Source organism: Camellia sinensis, chromosome 14 (genome assembly GCF_055761805.1).
Source record: "Camellia sinensis isolate YWXY chromosome 14, ASM5576180v1, whole genome shotgun sequence".
Lineage (NCBI taxonomy): Eukaryota > Viridiplantae > Streptophyta > Magnoliopsida > Ericales > Theaceae > Camellia > Camellia sinensis.
Window position 1 is genome coordinate 135,513,014 of NC_138974.1, and position 16,831 is coordinate 135,529,844.

At 34.4% G+C, this 16,831-nt stretch overlaps 2 protein-coding genes and 2 long non-coding RNA genes across 6 annotated transcripts; 2 read left to right on the plus strand and 2 right to left on the minus strand.

Moving 5' to 3' along the window:
- Window positions 1-3,168: 3,168 nt before the first annotated feature.
- Window positions 3,169-5,124, minus strand: LOC145807806 (uncharacterized). The gene is made up of 2 exons (XR_014351220.1): window positions 4,921-5,124; window positions 3,169-3,404 (listed from the first exon to the last, which is right to left on the minus strand). It is a non-coding gene; the product is annotated as an uncharacterized LOC145807806 (long non-coding RNA).
- Window positions 5,125-6,657: 1,533 nt separating this feature from the next.
- On the minus strand, window positions 6,658-7,529 carry LOC114313430 (uncharacterized). Its single transcript, XM_028259816.2, has 2 exons — window positions 7,305-7,529; window positions 6,658-7,173 (listed from the first exon to the last, which is right to left on the minus strand). Exons 1-2 carry the CDS (start codon window positions 7,527-7,529, stop codon window positions 6,658-6,660), a joined length of 741 nt encoding a protein of 246 aa, XP_028115617.2.
- A 1,689-nt stretch (window positions 7,530-9,218) lies between these two features.
- On the plus strand, window positions 9,219-13,193 carry LOC145807892 (uncharacterized). The gene is made up of 4 exons (XR_014351286.1): window positions 9,219-9,302; window positions 9,446-9,499; window positions 12,134-12,668; window positions 12,821-13,193. It is a non-coding gene; the product is annotated as an uncharacterized LOC145807892 (long non-coding RNA).
- Window positions 13,194-13,228: 35 nt separating this feature from the next.
- On the plus strand, window positions 13,229-15,320 carry LOC114291720 (3-oxoacyl-[acyl-carrier-protein] reductase, chloroplastic-like). 3 transcript variants are annotated; one of them, XM_082906754.1, is made up of 8 exons: window positions 13,232-13,754; window positions 13,859-13,900; window positions 13,983-14,035; window positions 14,161-14,193; window positions 14,550-14,684; window positions 14,863-14,915; window positions 15,012-15,035; window positions 15,115-15,320. In XM_082906754.1, the coding sequence occupies exons 3-8, from the start codon at window positions 14,006-14,008 to the stop codon at window positions 15,128-15,130; spliced, it is 291 nt and encodes a 96-aa protein (XP_082762880.1). In that variant the 5' UTR covers window positions 13,232-13,754; window positions 13,859-13,900; window positions 13,983-14,005; the 3' UTR covers window positions 15,131-15,320. The 3 variants fall into 3 exon arrangements, with proteins under 3 accessions (XP_082762881.1, XP_082762880.1, XP_082762882.1); XM_082906756.1 differs by having other exon boundaries at window positions 14,550-14,666; XM_082906755.1 differs by lacking the exon at window positions 14,863-14,915 and having other exon boundaries at window positions 13,229-13,754; window positions 14,550-14,666.
- The last annotated feature ends 1,511 nt before the right edge of the window (window positions 15,321-16,831 follow it).

Consider the following 16,831-nt stretch of genomic DNA (forward strand, 5'->3'; position numbering starts at 1 on the left):
ATCTGGAAATTCCAGATTTGGCTTCCTCGCTCGAGCGAAGGGTTCCCCGCTCGAGCGAGCACCTTTGTCCAGGGCTCCGCTCGAGCGACCATCGAGCGACCATCGCGCGTAAAATCTCAGCATCCAGTATTTTTACTGTTTTGCAGACCGCTCGAGCGAAGGATTCCTCGCTCGAGCGAAGCCTTTGATTTTGGATTTACGCTCGAGCGGAGAAAGTCTCGCTCGAGCGAGGCTCCTATTTTCAGCAAAGTTTGCGAAATATTTTCTAAGTGTATTTTTGCATCCTCATCCCATCCTAGGCATTTTTAGGCCTAGTTTAAGACATTTAGATGAGGATATCGTTGTAGAACACACCAAGGCAAATTAGGGATTAAGTTATGATATTTCCCAACTGTGTAGCTTAGTGTGTGTTCAATCTGTGAACTGTGTAGGGTTGGCAACTGGGGAGACACGCTCTAGCATACTGTAGCCCAGAACTCTGTGAGTAACAATTGTGTAAAGATATGTTCAACTGATTATCTTTTGAATACTGAACTGAACTGTTTACTGAACTGGTATTATTTACTGAATGAATGTATGTCCTTTATTTCTGAACTGTACTGTGGCATCCTTAGTACTTACTGTTTACTGTTACTGTTACTGCGACAGAATTCTCTGTCGGTTCCCTCGTGGAGCCACCACTGTTTACTGACTGATGGCCATCATTACTGCTCGGTCTTTTAAGACCTACTGTTACTGTTATGCTAGTGGATATACCACATATGACTGTTTACTGTACTGAACAACCGAAATACTGATTGAATTGAACTGTTTTCATTACTGTAAGGACATTCATTCTAAACCTCTTTACGCATTATGTTATTCACTGGGCTTTAGCTCACTGCTCATATATATATATGTAGGTGTACAGGCACCAGACCGGAGCTAGGAGCGCGGGTTAGACTCCAGTTTTGTCAAGCCAGCCTTTGTGCCTCACTGCGAGGTTCCGAGTTGCCATGCTATGGCTTTAGGGTGTTTTGTTTGTTTCCCCCGTCTGTCTCCATACTGTTTGGATTACTGTATAGACTGTCAGTTGCTAACTGTACTGTTATCAAGGGATTAGGTCCCTGTACTGTGTGACTGTAAATTCTGTATAGACTGTACTGTTTGTGTATGTATGAATGCATGAAAAATCTTTTTGGCATACAGACTGTCACAGCTCATTGGACATTGTTTAATTACTGTATTGGCTTCCGCCAGGCCCTGTACTCTGTTTTACTGTATTACTGTTAAGCAGGCCTTCGGTAATCTCGGATTACTGGCCGGTTACGGTGCTAAACCCATAGGGCCGGGTTTGGGTCGTGACACTGTTCATGGGCCTTTCAATTTTTTATTTGTTTTTGTCTCCTGAGTTTTGTTTTTGACGGTAAAGTTTTTTCCTCATTTTGGTGCTAAAAGTTCTGTCAGTACTTCCCCAACAAATCCATAGAGAAGGTATTCCAAAACTCATAAACCCTCTCATCTTCTTTTTCTCAAATTTTCTGCTCAAGGGAGGTAATAAGTTGTCATTTCACCATGAATAGTGGATAAGAAATTGGAGAATATGAAAGCAAATGTTCAGATTGTTGCATTCTTGTTTCATTATTTGTTGATTTTGGCAAAAATATTACACATTACTTTGTCATTTGTGATTATAGAAGGAAATCCATGTGAATGTATATTTTCTCCTTCGCTTTGTGACTTCCCTTATTTGTAATCTCATTTCACAAATGGTTGCAACAAGTTATGGCTCCATGTTCTTAATCAATAAGTCATGAATTTACTACTTGTAAAAAAGGAAATACTATGTATTTGTATTGCACACCATATGTTTGTTGTAATTTCTGTTAGAATAGAGATTGTAAATTATACCCAATTATTTTATCCTATCAGATGAGATGCATATAAACAGAACACTTTAAATTTCTGCTCTATTGAATGAATTCCATTGATTCTTTCAAACTATGGTCCAAAAGTAGTAGTAGCAGCAAGCTGCTAATAGCAGCAACAAAATGCCTAGTAATAACAGTAGCAATAGGAAGTTGTTGTAGGATTTCCAGTACTATTCAAATTGTTACAGCTAGCTATAAGCTCTGTTTTTCGTAATGCTTGTTGTTACCTAGAAACTTGATGTATGGTATTTTGGCTTTTGTCTAGTAGGCTAGAAACTTGATATATGGTATTGCTTTTAGTTCTGCTAGTTGAAACATGAGCCTTGTGCATTTGTTATGCTTTCTATTGAATGATGACATGAAAAACTCTCTATGTTTGGTGCATGTGCAACCTCTAATGTCCTTTGTAATCTGCATTATCACTTGAACTTTTATTTTACCTGCTTAATTGGGTGTTGGGTGTCGAAGTTTAAGGAAAATTTAAGTTTCTGTTCTGAATATGTAATCTATAAGTAATAGACGTAAAACTATATAGGTGGGAAATTGCTTGCTGTGTTCTTCATGATGTTTCTTCTCTTAAGGGATTCAGTTAATCAAATCCAGCCTTGGTAGGGCTTTAAAGTGTTAGTTGGGACCTAAAGTTTTGTTTTGGTCTTAAGTTTATATTTTCAGTAGTAAAGAGATAATAGGTTAATTAGATCAAGTTTAAGGGGTAAAAAGTCATATGTCCAGGAAGGATTTGTGATTTTGTAATTCTCTTTGTACCAATTCTTCTCCCACCGCTGCTTATTTGAAGTTCTACACGTTATCTTTATTAAGTAAGAATTTAGAATTGCAACGTATTTATTTGTAGAATTATGCACGCCTTCATAATATATTTAAGCATTTTAGTATTCCAAAAATGTGCCGGTTGATGTAAAATTGCAAATCGTGCTTGAAACACTCCAAATACACGCTCTACATCCTTTTTTGTCGCCTCTTGAGCTGCAGCAAAAAGCTTTTTCTTATTTCCTTAAGGAGAAGGAGTTGTTTTCACAAATGTTGACCATTGTGGATGTCACGCCCCAAACTTGCCCCTAAAAGTTTGGGCATGACCTACACAGAAACGGACGCATAACCTGGTATACATATCATATGGGGCCTGAACGGAAGCATTTACCAATATAAATTAACATAAATAAAAGAACTGCATCCATTGAGCGACCACTATCATGCCAGGATCACAGACAGAACATAAGGCAAATAAACATACAGTGACTTGCACCAGAGAGTTAGTTATGTACATATATATATACAGACCCAGCCCTTAGAATTGGGCATAAAACAACATGGACAGGCAAAGGAATTATATATACATCAACCTTAAGCAAACAATCAGAGTGTAAAATCAAAAGTTTAGCAAAAAGGCTGCCTTCACTTAAGTGCCTGGATACTCTGAGGTTGACAAAAGAGGCACGGATGCCATGGGTTAAAACTGACCTCCAGGTGGAGTGCCTACAGAAACAGACATAAGACAAAGTGAGTCAAGCTCAGTGAACAGTAGTACATAAACAATTTAAAGATTAACTTAATTTACTTACAATGTACACATTTTTCTAATTAGATAAGTAAATGCAAAAATCCTGTGGTTAGTTTGATTCTGTACACATTTCAGAACAGTCTTGTCGGTTCATAACTTCATAGGTTGGCCCTTGGCCTGATGGGTTCACACATTCACAAATTAGCCCTTGGCTTAACTTAGATGCATAACTTCACAAATTGGCCCTCGGCCTTTGAGATTCATAGTTTCACAAGTTACAGATTCATACTTCACAAGTTGGCCCTCGGCCTCATAATTTCAGAATTCACAAGTTGGCCCTCGGCCTCAAAAGTTCACAAATTCACAAAGTGGCCCTCGGCCTCATAAGTTCACAAATTCACAAAGTGGCCCTCGGCCTCATAAGTTCACAAATTCACAAAGTGGCCCTTGGCCTCATAAGTTCACAAATTCACAAAGTGGCCCTTGGCCTCATAAGTTCACAAATTCACAAAGTGGCCCTCGGCCTCATAAGTTCACAAATTCACAAAGTGGCCCTCGGCCTCATAAGTTCACAAATTATACCTTTCATATCTTCACAAATTATTTCTTTCATAAGTTCACAAGTTATTCCTTTCATATCTTCACAGATTATATCTTTCATAAGTTCACAAGTTATTCCTTTCATATCATCACAAATTATATCTTTCATAAGTTCACAAGTTATTCCTTTCATATCATCACAAATTATATCTTTCATAAGTTCACAAGTTATTCCTTTCATATCTTCACAAATTATATCTTTCATAAGTTCACAAGTTATTCCTTTCATATCTTCACAAATTATATCTTTCATAATTTCACATAACCGGATGACCCATAAAGGGACCAAATTGGCTTTAAGCCCAGTTCTTGTATGTATGGACTCAAGAGGTGGTTCGCATTGCAGCACTTAGTTTTGTACTAGGAATCAATAGTTCTTGAAGACTGAACAATTCATATTATGTCATAGCATAAACGAAGTGAATAAACATAACATAATAATGCCAGGTTCATACGAATACCGTTCACAATGGTGCACATAAATTTCCCTTTATGATTCATTACCTGTAGCCATAGTCATCTTACATATAACAAAGTATTAATAATAATTATTTACAGAAACACATGTGTCGTTACAGTACTATTCATGGGAATAGAACAATTCGCACCATAACGTGAGTCATATAACAATGTTATTGATATTCAATTCTTTGACGTATAAGGAAACCCATGGTTCTGTTCGATTTTCATTTCGTTAATCCATTTTAGGCAGATGTCTATGTCATAAAACATGTATCGAACTAAATAAGGCTGTAGGAGTCCAGGATAGGACGTTCAAAATATCATGTTCCCATTAAGCGGGGTTTATATTCATAATCCCTTCTTACCAACCAGTTGCATAATATTAATAATTCTTGTGCGGAGTTATAGGTAATTTACAGGTTATTATACCTTAAGGATAACCATTAACCATAACCAGAATGTAGAGTAGTTTCAGCGTCATACCGAAGTGCACATAATCTTTCAATGTTCTCACCGATCCCTAAACAACATAAATGCTTACAAAGAACAGTGCGTTAACAATAAGAATTATTTACGGTAAGTAAACGTACGATTGCAGAACTACAACTCACAGTGATTGGTTCCCGGTGGTAATAGGACGATATCCGCGTCTCGACCTACAAGTACAGTGCACAACACATAATATGAGATTATACTCGCTCATTTACTTATTCTCTTTGATCATTCAATCAATTAGCCATGGAGGTACCAAGCTCATTATTTCTTAATAAGTTATACTCCATGTCACAGAAACAGGAGAAATCAATGGAAAATGGTTTAGGCGAAGAAATGGTATAAAATTAGTTGACAGAAAGTGAACAGTTGTCACTAATTTGGGCATAACTATTTTTGTATTTATAATTTGGGAGTGAGACCACTTCCATTGGAAACTAGACTTCCGGGGCTTGATTTTAGGCTCAAGAATCACTCAAAACGGAGTCCCGAGGCAAAAGATATGCTTATTCAAAGATGGCGGGACAAAGCTGTCTCCCGCACGTGCGGCTCTGGGCAGTGTGTAGTCCGAAAATGGCTCTTTTTGCTCCAACACTTGGTTTTTCCATTTTTAAGCTTGGTTCTTAACATAAATCACTCAAAAACATGTAGAATTGCCCTATAACATGATAAACTAACATCAACCAAGTGTAATTTCATTTCAAACAATTCAATCTTTGTCTCAAAGTTCAAGATTAATGCTTAATCTTTCATGATCTTCAAGGTTCTTAAAAACACAACCCACAACCCACAAATTCACATGATTCTTGCATAATCTAAAGTTTATTTCATGATATCCATGAGCTTGAGCTCCACTCATAAACAAAATTAAAGAACTCAATTTCTAATTCCTCAAATTAGCTCAAGTAAATACATAGATAAACCTTAACCCCAAATGGGTTTAAATCTTCCAAGATCTCTATGATTTTACCAAATTGATACTTTAAACACAAGATTTCAAGATAGATTTTCATACCTAACTCAATCTTTGTCTACCTCTTAGCTCTCTTCAATTCCTCCAAGTCCCATGGGTGATCTTCTTTCTTTCCTTCAATTCTCTTCCTTCATCTTCAAAGCCTCCATGGATGTTGAGAAAATTGACACTCTTCCCTCTCTCCCTTTCACGGTTTCCTCTCTCTCTCTTTAGATATTTTGTTTTTTGACTCCAAAAGTATGAGTTCACCACTTATATAACTCATACACACCTATATATTAATTATACAAGCTTTATCACAAATAAGGAGGGCCAAACACGCCCTTACGAATCGCGAAAAATTAAATTTCAATTAAACTTTCCAGATGACTCTAAAAATTATGATGATCATAAATATGTCCCCTATTCTGGTTTCTGAAGCCTCTAAGGCCTTCAATTTGCAGTACAAAGTTAACCACCCAAACGCACATTAACAAATCAAACAAATTAGATTTCCAATTAGGTTTCCCAAATAGTTCTAAAAATTTTCATTAACACATCCAAGTCCTCAATTGTGATTTCTGAACCCGTAAAGGTCGGTAATTTCAATTTTACAGTCGTGGCTCAACAAATAATTCCTCAATTTGAACACATATCAATAAATCAAAATGCATTAACCCAATAGGCCGTAAAGGTAATCTCTAATACGGATTTTGGGGTCGTTACAGTGGATGTATACCATCGGCAAGATAGTATCTCGGTTTATATTCATTACCATTGATGGTGTAATTGACTGGAGGAGCACGCCCTTGAGCTAGTTCGGTAAATACAAAAGACCTTTCTAACACGTTGATATCATTATGAGACACAGGTAATCCAAAAAATGCATGCCAAATCCAAAGATTATATGATACAATAGCTTCCAAAATAATTGTTAGTTCATGAATGTGACCAATATACATACCTTTCAATGTAATCGAACAATTTTTCCATTTCCAATGTATAAAATCAATGCTCCCCAACATCCCAGGAAATCCACGACTTTCACCAACCGCTAGTAGTTTAGCGATGTCATTGTTGTTTGGTGACCTCAAATACTCATTAGAAAAAATATCAACAATTGCTTTAGCAAAATATTTTAAGCTTTCTATTGCAATGCTTTCTCTAATTCTTACATATTCGTCCATAAAATCAGCGGCTACTCTATAAGCAAGCATCTTAAGTGCAATAGTTATCTTCTGAAGAGAAGACAAACCAAGCTTTCTAGCACAATTTAGTATGGATCATGCGCTTCTACTGCGGATTGAATTCGAAGAAAAAGTGAACGCTTCACCCGAAACCTCTTTCATGAACACTCAGGAAGATATACAGGTAGTTCAGCAAAATAGTTGAGAAAAAGCCTTTTATGACCTTGAATATGGTCACGATAAATGACTTTGCAACCTCGAACAGAACCACGACGTGAGTTTGATCTTATCTCATTATGTAGTAGTTCTTCATCCATAGTAACAACTTTGAGCATCTCCAAATCATTATCAGATTCAAAGAAGTCAGAGTTATTTACAAGCATATCATAAAGAAAATTGGAAGCCATAGGAGAGATATGGAAGTTTGGATGAAGTACAAAATTGGGTTGTGGGTAAGATTAAATGAGAGGGAATGTTTTATTTATAATTGAAAAGTAAAAAAATATGACCGTTGTAAAAATATGACCATGACAAAAATATCACCGTTAGAAAAATACTACCGTTGTAAAAAAATGACCATTGAAAAAATATGACTCTTACAAAAATATGACCTTTTGAAAAATACGATAGTAGAAAAATGTAACTTTTACAAAAATATAATTATATTTAAAAGAATGAAAAAATAATAATTTGAAAGAAGTTAGTGTTTTTTTTTTTTTTTTTTAGATAGAAAAGAAGGTAGTTAAGGTATAAGAATATTTTAATCAAAGATAGCTAAAATAGATATCCTTGTTGAAGTATATATTAAAAAAATAACTAGCTAAAATAGCAAAGTGAAATTTTGAATAACTATTTTGACTATCCTTATTGAAAATGCTCTAACACAACCCAAACATAAGAATCATACACTACAGGAAAAAGAGGTTTAGGCGGCGTTTTTTTAACGACGCATTTTTAAACGTCACTTTTTTGTAACATTTAACGACGTTTTATAAAACGTCGCATATTTATTTAACAAAACGACACCGTTTAATAATAGGAGGCGTTTAAAACGCCTCCAAATGTGTTGTGCCTCACGCGCTTGGTCTCCTCTTTTCAAAGCCTAATTTTGAATCTCAGACAGACTCACCTAAGACCCAAATTTTCGATCTCTCTCTCTCTCTCTAAATCTCAGAGCGATTTCGAAGCTCCACCACTGTCTCTCTTTCTTTCTCTAAATCTCTCTCTCAACCCTCTCTAAACCCTTATCAGAGCAATTCAGAGATTCATCTCAGTGATTTCATCACAAAGATTCAGAGCGATTTCATCTCAGTGATTTCATCGCAGAGATTCAGATTGGTCTCCACCATCTGCACCGTCGTCTCCATCATCATCTACACCATCGTCTCCTAAGGTCAGCTCCACCGTCTCTCTCTCTCTCTCTCTGAAGCCCTTCCTTCCCATCTCTCTCTCTGTTTCAGTGATTGATGAGTTATATATGCTCTAGTTCGCCCCCAATCCAAGATTGATCCATATGAGGTTAGGGCCCGTGCTAAACAGGTTGTGCAAGATCAGCGCCGTCTGAGGGTTGGTCTTCCAATCTCAGTTTCATCGATTCTTCTCTCTCCCTCTCTCTCTCTCTGTCTCCCTCTCTCTCGATCTCTATCTCTCTCGCACAATCTCGTTATCTGCGTACACATTATCTGTACTTTTTTTCGGATAATTTTTTTTTCTCCTAAAAATCTCTTTATACAAGTATATATATGAATTTATATATGTATTGATTGAATAATCATCCTTATTTTATTTTCAAGCTCTCGAATGATCCAATCATTGATCGGTAGTGATGGAAAAAATCAACTCCTGTGAGAAAAGAAACCCTTTCTCATTGGAGGTAAGTTCTAATATATTCGTTTACATGTTTGTTCTGGTTTTGATCTTGTGATTTGAATTGAACAACTCTGTGTTAGCTTTTTGTTCATTGTTTGGGAATTGATATCAATTTTTTAGCATTTGTAGTTTGAATGCCATGTTTTGTTCATTGAAAATACAGTTAAGGTAATAAAACGACATTTAATTTTTATTATGTTGGACTGATTATGTTTTGCCGTTAACAAAGGACAAGCATTTTGCACCACTGCTGCTGTCCTAGGAGGAAAGAGCTGGGCATCTCAGATATCTGAGTTCTATCCAATCAGAGAGTAATATGAAAATAAGGGTTTTTAAGATCTATATTAATATTATACCATGTACTACCTTAAGAAATTTTCTATTTATCCTTTTTATATAATATATTATTACAATATCAGATATCAATCAGTAATCTCACTGATTTTTCTTACAGGGTGGACAAGATTCTAAAGATCCAAAGCAAAGCACTGCTGATATGACAGTTTTTGTAAGTCACGTGATATATGGTCCTCCCTATTAGAATTTTTGTAACTCTGTGGCTTTTATCTAGCCATGGTGAGGTGATACTTTTCTGGTGATATGAAGTATACTTCAGGCATTTGGATTTGTTCTGCTCTTATTGTGACAACTTCTTTGTTCAAATGCATAATACATACATAATACATAACATATATTGTTTGTTCAAATGCATAATGCATACATAGATATATATACTCCTTTGTCATAGTGCTGTTCAATTCATGGCTGTTATTGTGGTTGATACTGCTATTTATTGTTTGGCTCGATGAATTTTACTTTGGTTTTTCTTCCCATTTGGTCGTCATGGACAAATAAAACTTTTCTATGCTACTATTATTTTCTGGAAGCAGTCTATTAACTGCACAAATCCATAATTAAGAATTTAGTTTGCCAATGTTACCCCAAAAGTTGTGTGAGTTAATGCCTACTAGCTTTATTTGAACTACCTAATAGTTAATAGGATTTAAAGTATGAGGTCCAATGTTTGGTCTAGGAAGAGCTATAAATTGAGTTATATTTTGCGTTGTGCTTATCAAGAGGGAAAAGAAAAAACATGTTATCAGATTGTTCTCAAACCAGTATTGCATAGTTTCTTATTGGAACTTTAATGTGCAAGTTTTGGTGTTTCTTGATCTGCAAAAGATGGTTGAGCTATAATTTTTGCTTAATCATTGCCATATCAGGTGGAAATAGTGCTACTGGAGCAATTGCGGGAGGTGTAGCTGCTGGTGCTACCTTACTTTTTGCTGCACCAGTATTTGGGTTTGCATGGTGGCGCCGAAGGAAACCACATGAACATTTCTTTAATGTACCTGGTTTGTGCTCTTAACTGAAAAATAGGTTAAATTGTCCATTTGGATGTGGAATGTGTTCGATTTATACATTTTTCATCAGCCGATGAGGATCCAGAAGTCCACTTGGGACAGTTCAAAAGTTTTTCGTTACAAGAATTATAAGTTGCAACAGATAGTTTTAGCATCTCTCTCTCGATCTCTGTCTCTCGCACAATCGCGTTCTTTGCTTACACATTAGTTGTACTTTTTTTTGGATAATTTTTTTTCTCAAAATTTCTCTATACAAGTATATATATGAATTTATATATGTATCTCTATGTATTGATTGAATAATCATCATTATTTTGTTTTCAGGCTCTCGAATGATCCAATCGTTGATTGGCAGTGACGGAAAAAAATCAACTCCTGTGAGAAAAGAAACCCTAACTTTCTCATTGGAGGTAAGTTTTGATATATCGTTGTAACATCTCCATGGATTTGGTCCCAAGATACAATGTCTTTTCAGATAGAGTTAAAGTAGCATTTGTTATTAGTGATCCTGTTGATTGGGGCAGGGATATTCAGGTATTTTGTCCAATTTTATATTGTATTTATGCACTAGGGTCCGGTTAAATGCATTTTGAAACCTAATGTAGTAGCTTCAGTGATTATAGTGGTGGCCTTAAATTCACAAGAAATTGGTCAATATGTCATGGTTTACTTGCCAATATGTTTTGATCATTTTTAATATTGGTATTCCCTTTATAATATATTTCCAACTACATGTGGTGAAGGAAATTTTACTTGACTTCTTGCATGACAACCAATCTCTGTAATAATCATTATTTTTATGAAAGAATTAGGAATTGAAGCTCTATGTGCCGCCCTTTGTTGTCAGTTGCTGCAATTAAATAGTTGAGTAAATTGTAGCTGTGTTTGTGGCCTCTTTCCAATTACTGATTAGATCCATTGTTTCTTTAGTTCATTTTCTTCGGCCTTTTGTAAGAAATTATTTAAGAGCCTCTCAGATTTTATTATGCACTTGAATACATTTCATGCTAGTAAGTAATACATGCAGCTAATAGTTGTTAATTACTATAATTTGTTAGTTTAGTGATTTTTCATATTACATACTTCGTTGTTTGTCTTTGCATTATCAGCTGCTTATGTGTCTTGGTCTCTTAGCTTGCCAAAGTCCTACATTATAAGGAATATATGGTTTAATTTCTCAACAACATAGCTGTAATTATATTGAGCTGTATATGGTATTTTGCTCACTTAAGTGCATTTCTTGCAGTTCATCGGGAATTATCAAGAAACCATTGGCATCAAGACTGGGTGGGGTGCTAGTAAGGGTAAACTTATTTTTTTCTTTCTCATGTTCTCTATCAAATGAAATTAGATTAGTGAAGTTTAAATGACCAAAAGATGAATTTATTATTTATGTAAATTTAGAATATCGTACTGGTTTTCTTGAGTTTCAAACTCAACTTCTTATTTCATGCCCTTTCTTCTGAAGTCTTAGCACAAATAGTGGACTAGACACTCAATCATGCACGTGCCACTGTTATTGAGGGACAAATAAATTAAATTGTGCACAGTGCATTGACCGAGAAGGAGACTACCTTTATGAATAGCTTTCTTAAGATCACCACTTCCTCAACCAATGGTGGCTGGTGGGGATCTAGCTTGTTAGTTTGAATTCTCTAGTATCCTTGAATTTTTTGTGCTGATACGTCCATTTTTGATGATGTTAAGCACTGGAAAATACTATCACACCATTCTCATTCATCTTCTATGGTCTTCACTTTGTATTCCACTTGATACAGTGAGGAGCACCTAACCACCTTGGAGACGGGACTTGCTTAGGTGCAGGGCTGGATGCTTGTTCAGTTTAATGGCAAGGGATATAGCATAAGTTTTTTGTGTCATGTTTGAGGCGCATGTTAAGAAACTGCTTATGGTTTGTGTTCCATCAAATGGGTGGTCTGAAACATGTTTTCTTATTTCCTACTAAACCAAATGGTTCCTTTTTTATTTTTATTTTTTATAGATACTTACTAAATGTTTCTTTTAAGATCCAACCATTGTTACTAAATGGAGTTGTTATGATGGATAAATATTCTATTCTTAAGCTACTATTGAAACTAATAGTTTCAATTGATCAAATGCTTTTGTAGTTTGTGATATTAGTTGAAAAGTCCCTATTAACAACTGAGATTTGGATTGCAGGCCCATTGGCTATGCTGCTCTTTGCATCAGTAACCTTTGTTTCTGCCTTCTCTCTGTGCCACTATTACAGATCACCCGGTCCAGGGCCCAAGAGAAATCCCTCCTACCTAGAAGCTGTTCGGACGATTTTAGGTGAGAGTTCTAAGTTAGTTAAAATAAACGATCATCACAACATATCCCTTTTTAAGGAAAGCAATTCTCTTGATATTCCATTTTTCAGCAACAACTCAGATCTTTATTTAATGAAAAGTTGGTGATTAGTGTATTATTTTACTCATTGATAGGCAATTCTTCAGAAATTAATTGATTGCGAAGGTTGAAACAGCTGAAGGGATTCATTGATGGTGTTACTAGCCCGACCGGGCATTGTCTCCTGCCTCAAATTTGTCAAATTTGTTTGGGAGACTTCAAGTGCAGAGATGGTCTAACCAATGGCTTCTGGTGCTGACCTAAATACCATCCTAAATGAGGGAGATTCTCTTAACTGTTAACATTTGTAATGTTTTTCATTTCATTCTTTTTGTCCATTTATTGAAGTTTCACACAAGCTCCAGCAGTTGGGTTGGATTCCTGAGCTTATTTTGTCCAGGTTAGGATTCTCTAGAAATACTTGCACAGTACAGATGACCCCATAAGGCTAGATTGACTTGTGTACAATGAGTGAGTAGTTCATTGGAGTTCCATTTAATAGGTGAGGTATTTGTGTATATTAAGGGTGCATCTTGATGGCAAATGGAAAAGAAACTCTGGGTGTGTTTTACATAGTATGTCAAATGAATTCACTAAACTTGTGTAGTTTTTGTAATTAGTCTACTTAGCTGTGATTTAAAATTTTTATTTAAATTGACATTTCCATATATGGTTTCATTTTTTTCAATAGCAACTATCATCTCCATGGGACCTCTGATGACCCTTGTCATGTCTTGACAATAGATGTCTTTTCAAGAAGCAAGTAGGACTATACAGGTGTAGATACTTATTCTCACTTGTTTTTTCCTTTGTTTTTTCTTATCTCTGTCTTATTAGTTTTTTTTTTCTCACATAATTTATATAGGAATATATAAAAAAGTTCATTAAGAATTTTGACAGAAAGTTAAATGTGCAGGTGTATGGGACATAACAGAGGATGGGAGGAGGCAGCCTCAATGTTCTCAGGCACCTCCATAGAGCTGAAGACTTGCAATGCTGCTTTGCTTGAAGCTACTGGGAAATGTGCAGGTGTATCTGCTTTGCAATGCTGATAATAAAATTAATATTATGATATATATTTAGTTTAATAGAGTGATATTTTTTAGTTTGCTTCATAATTGTCGCATCTACAGGCGGTTGATGCATGGGGAACAGTTGATATATTGATAAACAATGTAGGTTCTTGAATGTTCCACCTCCTCTTCCATCATTAACAGATTCAGATATAGTCCACTAACTGATCAACAATGGTTTCAGGTATTACTAGAGATGGTTTATTGATGAGAATGAAGACTGCTCAATGGAAGAAGGTTATTGATCTAAATCTCATTGGTGTATACCTATGCACACAGGCATGTAGATTTTAAGCTCAGTTTTGGCAGTCATAGCTTTCCTCTTAGTTGGATCTAAGCAGCTTTTTTACTACTCTTTGCAGGCTGCAGCCAAAATTATGATGAAAAAGAAAAAGGTATTCCTTTCTCAGAGGCTCAATTTTATTTATATTAAAAATGTATTTTCCAGACAACTACACTTTTTTTCCCACCTGCAGGGGGGTGGGTAGGGATTTTAGTTTCAACCTATTTTTGATGCATTTCCACTTGAAAGTTTGTTTCTCAAATTTGCAGCAGAAATAGTTTTTGGAAAAATATTTCAATTCTCTCCTCATTTCATGCTCTTTCATAATGCATCACAAGTTGCTTACAATTGAGAAAGAAATTTGATATTTTGAGAAACAATTGAGAAAAAAATTTTCAATTATTTGGTAGCTATTTATTATCTTTTTGCTTTTCAATCTCCCATTTATCTTAATTGCTGATGTGGCAGGGAAGGATAATCAACATAGCATCAATTGTTGGTCTTGTTGGTAACGTTGGGCACGCCAATTATAATGCTGCAAAGGCAGGGGTACTTGGCCTCACAAAAACCATGGCAAGGGAATATGTGAGTAGGAATATTAATGTGAGTTTTCCAGATATGTTTCATTTCATTCTTGTAATTAGACACAAGAATGACTTTTTATCTGTTGTAAAATGACTTTTTGTGATGATATGTAACTTTCTGTATGAGTGATTGGTTGATTGACACAATTAAGAGAAATCATTGAGTTAGTTTTTATCTATTTTTTGGGATTAATTAGGGACACCAGAGTTCATGGCTTCAGAAGTATATGCTGAAGAATAAAATGAATTGGTTGATAGCTTATTTCTAGTTAATGCCTAGAAATAAATTATTTTTCTGCTATTTCAAAGCCTCAGAAATGACTGATTTGTTTAAATTGTTTTCCAGGTACAAAACATTCTTCAACAGATGGTGAGTTGTAATGTAGATCTTATGTTTAACACTTCTACAGTTATTAATTTATTGATTTGGCTTCCATGTTCTGATGCAGGTATCTAAACCAGTGAAGACTACAGATTCTATGCTATATCAGTTGAGTTCAGTGAATTTAGTAATAAAGACAAGACATTAAATTAAATCATAACTCATGGGGTTTGTCTTGATGTTTTTGCTATTATTTTTTGACAAATGTTAAAACATGGTTTGTGGATATGTTATTTTTTAGTTAATGGTGATTGGATATTAAATTGAATGGGAAAGTGAATTAATGATATATTTGCTAATTGACAGCTTTTCGTATAATCGGCTCTTTTTGACAAATGTTCATTTGAATGGAAATAGGAGTTATTGTTTTATGTTAGTGTTACTTTTTAATTTTATTACATGTATTTTTTTAGTTTAACCACATAAAATTAGCATAATTTAAAAAAAAAAAACAATCAAAAACATAAAGATGGCATTTTTCAAAACCCCACACTTAACGGTTAGTTTTTTAAAATTAAAAAAAGGCTATGACGACGTTTTTGAAACGTCGCTAAAAGTTGTCAGACGTCATTTTCTAATTATGTATAACATTCAGAGGCGTTTTTTAAAAAACGTCGCCTATAACAAATTAACGACGTTTCTTAAGTGCCGCTAAAAATTGTCATGACGTCACTTTGGTTTATGTATCACATTTAGCGGCGTTTTGATAAACGCCGCCTATAACAAATTAACGACGTTTTTAAGGCGCCACAATGCTATAGCGACGGCCGCGTCCTCGACGTTTGGTGCTAAGCGTCACAAAAAGAAATAGTGGCGTTTTTGACACTTATCGTGGCGTTTTTTAAACGCCGCTAAAAGCTGAATTTCCTGTAGTGATATTATTGTATCAGCGTATATGCCCAGCCAATGATATGTTATAATTTGTTTAAGGGCATTTACACGTGTTAAATTCTAATTAAAACTTTTTAGATATTTAAGTCTCATTGAATTTTTAATAATCAGAATTGCACTTCAAATAATTGTTCATCATTTAAGATTATTTATAAAGAAACACGATGATTTAACATTTATTTTGATTTTCAAAATTTTAAAACATCAACTTTCAAATTAAAAAAACTTATAAAAAAATGTGTAAAAAAAAAAAAGGTTTTGTTTTTAAATTGAAAAAATTGAATTATTTTTTTGTGCAAAACTGAAAATCTTGTGTTTATAAAGGAACATGATGATAGAATATTGATGTACAAAATTAAAAAAATTAAAAAAAAACTTTAAAAATGAAAAAATTGATAATGTTCTCAGTTTTAAAACTGAAAAAAAAAAACTATTAAGTGTGTTTGGTTTGAGTTTTCTGGATTAAGTTTTTTGAAAACTGAGTTATTTTGTTTTCGTATTCTTTTATTTTTAGTGAATATTTTTTAAATTTTTAATATTTTTTTTTACTTTTTTAGATGCACCTTAGTTAGATACATCTAAAAAGTAAAAAATTTGTAAAAAAATATTTTTAAAAATTAATAAATACATAAAAATACAAAAAAGTACTGAATTCTTGCATTTTTATGTATTTTTGGTATTTAGTGAATTTTGAAAAGATTTTTTTTACAATTTTTTTACTTTTTAGGTGTATTTATGTTAAGTGTGTCTAAAAAGTAAAAAAATTACTTAAAATATTAAAAAAATTCACTAAAAACAAAAAAACACGGAAAATTAGAAAGTAAAATTTTTTGAAAAGTGTTTCTAAAAAATAAAAACAAGCAAGCTGAATCAATATTCTCGATTTTATTGGA